Here is a 4,378-nt window from a genome sequence, read left to right on the forward strand (position 1 = left end):
CCAACCGGACCCGTGATATCGTCCCTATATGTCCGGGCTGTCCGCGAACCCTCATATCCATCTCGAATACGAAAGGATATGAGGGTTCGCGAACGTGCCGAGGCGCGCCCGGTCGGTCCATTGTATAGGACGCCACCCCGGACCACCTTTTCTCTTTCTTTATTAATTCTTTTCTTTCTCTCTCTTCTTCTTCATTGATCACGTGCAAGTGACTGGACATATGAAGAAAAATATAAGAGATGCGGTTGTGCGGACGGAATAATAGGGATTCAAAAAGAACACGTCCGATCACTAACCGGGCCTGTCTGCGGGCGTTTGAGGGGTCGAATTTGCATGTTTCGGCTGTAGATTCTTTTACTTCATTACAAACACAAAGGTGTGAACTACGAAAATGCATAATGCAACCATGTGACATCCAATGCATTAGCCGCTGATAATTCACTAGGACCGGTCCACACTGTTTTATTATTTTTTACTATTAAGAACATGGTTAATAATACAGCCAACAATCATAGTTACTATAATATAAAGCTTTCCGAAAAGGATGATTCTATAAACTAATACTTAGACCAATGTTATATGCATGTAATAAACTGACCATTGCATACTGTGTCAGTCGTCTAAAGTCATTTAAAACATATACACTCCATATTTATTTTTGGTTGATTCTTTTATACATGTCAAGTTACAAGAAATGGGGTGAGAATTAATGCACAGCTCATGAATGTTTAGAGATTATTTGATTTTCTTAACGTATCTAATGCATCAGTACGAGGGTGCATTACATTTTGAGAGACAGAGGAAATAGTTTATTACTCCCTCTGTCCCCGAATATTGCTTTTGGCTCCCGAGCTCATTGGAGGCCTTTAAATTCAAACTTCAAATTAGTGAAAATTCATATTTTAATATTTCAAAAAATTCTGAAAAAAATACATAGATAGATGAAGGTATAATATATAAGTGTGTAAATTTTCAGAACAAAATACGTTGAAATGAGGGTTGTGCAAAAAAGACAAATCTAAAACCTTTTAACACATGTTACTATTCATCATTTCAGATCATGAATTTGTTTTTTTTATACAGATCGCGTTTTAAAGTATTTCGACCTGAAATTTTACACGTACACGTATCACATCCTTGTTTAGTTGTATTTTTTCAGATTTTTTGGAACTAAATTTTTCGAATTTTGAATTTTTCAAACATTTCGGCCTCCATGGCTCCCGGAAGCCAAAACGCCATTCTCTCTGTCCCATATTATAAAAATGTTTTTCACACTAGTTTACTATCGAAAACTCTTTTATATTATGATTATGGGACAGATGGAGTACATTATTATTCAGCTACTGGTCTGCTTCGGAGACGGCCGGGCAAATAGTAACGACCTTGACACATTATTAAGGGACTCATGCACATATACCCCAGATACAAATATAGACTTGAAAGTTAAACCTTGAAAGCAAATAACTGGATCAACAATCCATGGTGAACAAGACCGATTGACACCACGCATGCATATGCATCATGTTTGACTTGAAGAAAAGTTAGACATCGTCCGGCACGTCGGACCATTTGATGTCCGCCTGGCCGACGCTGGTGTCAAGCCTGAAGTTGTTCCAGATATGGATGGACGCGCCCACCTCGCCGTCGCAGCCGGCGCACTCGTCGACGACCTTGGCGGTTATGTGAAGGTTGGCGTAGTCGGCGATGCGGATGTACTTGCCGCACCGGGCACCGCCGGCGTACCACTCCGACGACAGCGACACTATGAACTCGTCGTCGCTGTGGAACTGGCCGTCGCACGACGCGGGACCGCCGCCCGGCTCCCCTTGCTGGAAGCCGTTCACCGTCATCGTCGCCGGGACGTTCTGCCGAGGCTCGAACTTGCCGCCTTGTGCGACGGTGGGGCGCCCGGAAACGGCGCACGACACCTGCAGGAAAACTAGAGCAATGCCCAGAACCACTGCGACCTTGGTTGTGCCTGCCATGGTGGGGAATGGGGATTGAGCTGATTGCCCTGCTTGCTTTGCTTTCGCAAGGCTTTATATATATATATAGGCTCGAGCTGCAGCCTGAAGACAAAGCCGGGACGTAGTTACGCATGTGCATGCCGGCCTCGTGTGTCTCGTCTAAATATCCCGTCTACGCCTGCAGACAAAACAACGCTGCCGTCCCACCGATGTCACCAGTTTCTATTCGAACCAGATCTGTACAGTTCACGTACTACTCTACTCCCCCGTTCCATATATAATACAGCTCTTACAACCGGCGCACTGGTCTGACTATTAAAATGTGACGACACAAAAGCTTGTTCATGCTTCCATAATGTTTATTCCAAGTGTGTGTTTCAATCAAAACTGGTAAAACAATGACAAAAACCATATGCACTAAGAATCTAATAGTATGAGTAGGATAAACCTTATTAAATGTTCGTCCATGTGCATCTCCCTTCTACTCTACCACCTAGGCATGAGAGTGACTATGGGCTGTGTCGTCAAATTGGATCGCACGGTCACTAAACGGACAAAAATTTCGGTTGCAGTCACGCGTTGGACCATGCCGTTTGTCCGTTTGAGCCCATATAGACAAAGCCGGATATGACAGGATCGTGCGTTGGAGTTGCCCTAAACGATAATACCGCCACAATATCGGCTATAACTTGGTTAGGCTCAAGCACTTTAGCGCTACATCGGGCTCAACACAACTTCAACACAGCGGGCATAGATTAGATAATTCAACTATATGAACTCATTTCTCTCCCTGTAGTTCGATGCTTCAATAAAATGGAGCGCGGGTGGGGGGGACCCCTTTTATTCAAAAAAAAAATCTCTCCCTGTAGCTAATAAACTAGCTAGGCTGAATTTGCGTTTAGAGTTGTGCAATAACTTCACGCGTAACAAGCAGCACTACAATACAATTATGATAAAGTAATTGGTCATGGGGATTATAATTGGGTAAAACAAAAAACAAAAAAGCATCCCATATGAATTGATGGAGCAAAGGGACAGATGCCGACGAAAAACCAAGATTTATCATTTCACACCCCATTCCGATTCGGTAATAAAACTACTCACATATTCAAAAACACATCACCCATGTAGGAGATGTTCATTTCTACTGGTGAACATCCGTTGGTTTATATTGAATCCAAAAACTATCCCAGGGGTGTACAAGACATAAAGAATGTAGAAATATTCTGAATACTTTGTACTGAATCCAAAAACTATCCCAGCGGTGTACAAGACAGAAAGAATGTAGAAATACTCTGAATACTTTGTACTCAATCTTTCTTTGATTTGGTATGTCCAATTTTGTGCTCTTCCCCTTTGATGATTTCAGCATCACGTCCTCTCTAATACTTCTTTTACTTGTTCCAAAAGGGTGAATGAGGCATAACTAAAATTTAGCTAGATGAGTTCAAGCAAAACCTAGATGAGTTTCAAAAGGGAGTGCCTAGAACTCATCTACTACCTCCGTCACGGTTTAGAAGGCACAGTTAAAGTTGCTTGCGTTTTCAAAATAGACAAAGATTAAGGCGCAGAAGCAATTAATGCTATTAATTAGTACTAGTACTCCACTCATATGCATGCATGAACTACACTCGCGTACTACTAGTACTAATTGAAAGGGCGCATGCATGCATGGTGTGAACGTGTGTGTGTGAAAGCTGCATGGTGTGAATCGTGTGTGTGAGGACGTGGGCTCTTATTCTCCTTCCTTCATCTATATAAAGCTTTCCATCTGTGCACAAGGAACACAAACAATGGCTCAAGGTGAGGATGGTGCAGACGCTTTGGTGGTGGAGGTGGACATTCAAACCAAAGACCAGTCAGATGGAGAGGAGATCATCCACGAGTTGCCCGCCAAGACTGAAGCCATCTGCAACAAGCGATTCAAGCACACCGCGCTGATCGACGACGTCAAGCAATCAACGTGCGTGGGATGTATACATCCATGGGTGTGCACCAGGTGCGGCGTCCGCGGTGATCGTTCAATTTTTCTTTGCATGGGTGCCGCCTGCCGGTGGCAACAAAGTTGCATCCGTGCCACATGTGTGGCAAGTACGTCCAGCCCTGCAGTATTTGGTGAAAAGATTGTGCAACGGTGGTGGCGTTGGACAAAAAAGGGTTTTGTATTCTATGCCATCGCAGCCCCAGCGAATTTCCGAAGGACGAAGACAATGGCGAAGTCGTGCCAGATAGCCAGGTAAATTAGTTTGAGTTGAAGTTTGCATCAAGGAAAGTTTGAATTGAATGGATAATCTATGTAAGTTTGAGTTTCAGTGGATCATCTACTCTTATATAAGTTGAATTCGAAGTGAGCATCAATGTAAAATTTATTTGTGGTGGAAAATTCAAGTTGAGGTCAATTCAAGCTGAGT

The 4,378-nt window shown here is 43.1% G+C and overlaps 1 protein-coding gene across 1 annotated transcript; it reads right to left on the bottom strand.

Annotated features, from left to right (window-relative positions):
* Positions 1-1,541: 1,541 nt before the first annotated feature.
* Positions 1,542-1,985, bottom strand: LOC123396160 (putative ripening-related protein 7). The gene has a single exon (XM_045091208.1). It carries the CDS (start codon positions 1,983-1,985, stop codon positions 1,542-1,544), a length of 444 nt encoding a protein of 147 aa, XP_044947143.1.
* Positions 1,986-4,378: the final 2,393 nt, after the last annotated feature.

Source organism: Hordeum vulgare, chromosome 5H (assembly GCF_904849725.1).
Source record: "Hordeum vulgare subsp. vulgare chromosome 5H, MorexV3_pseudomolecules_assembly, whole genome shotgun sequence".
NCBI lineage: Eukaryota > Viridiplantae > Streptophyta > Magnoliopsida > Poales > Poaceae > Hordeum > Hordeum vulgare.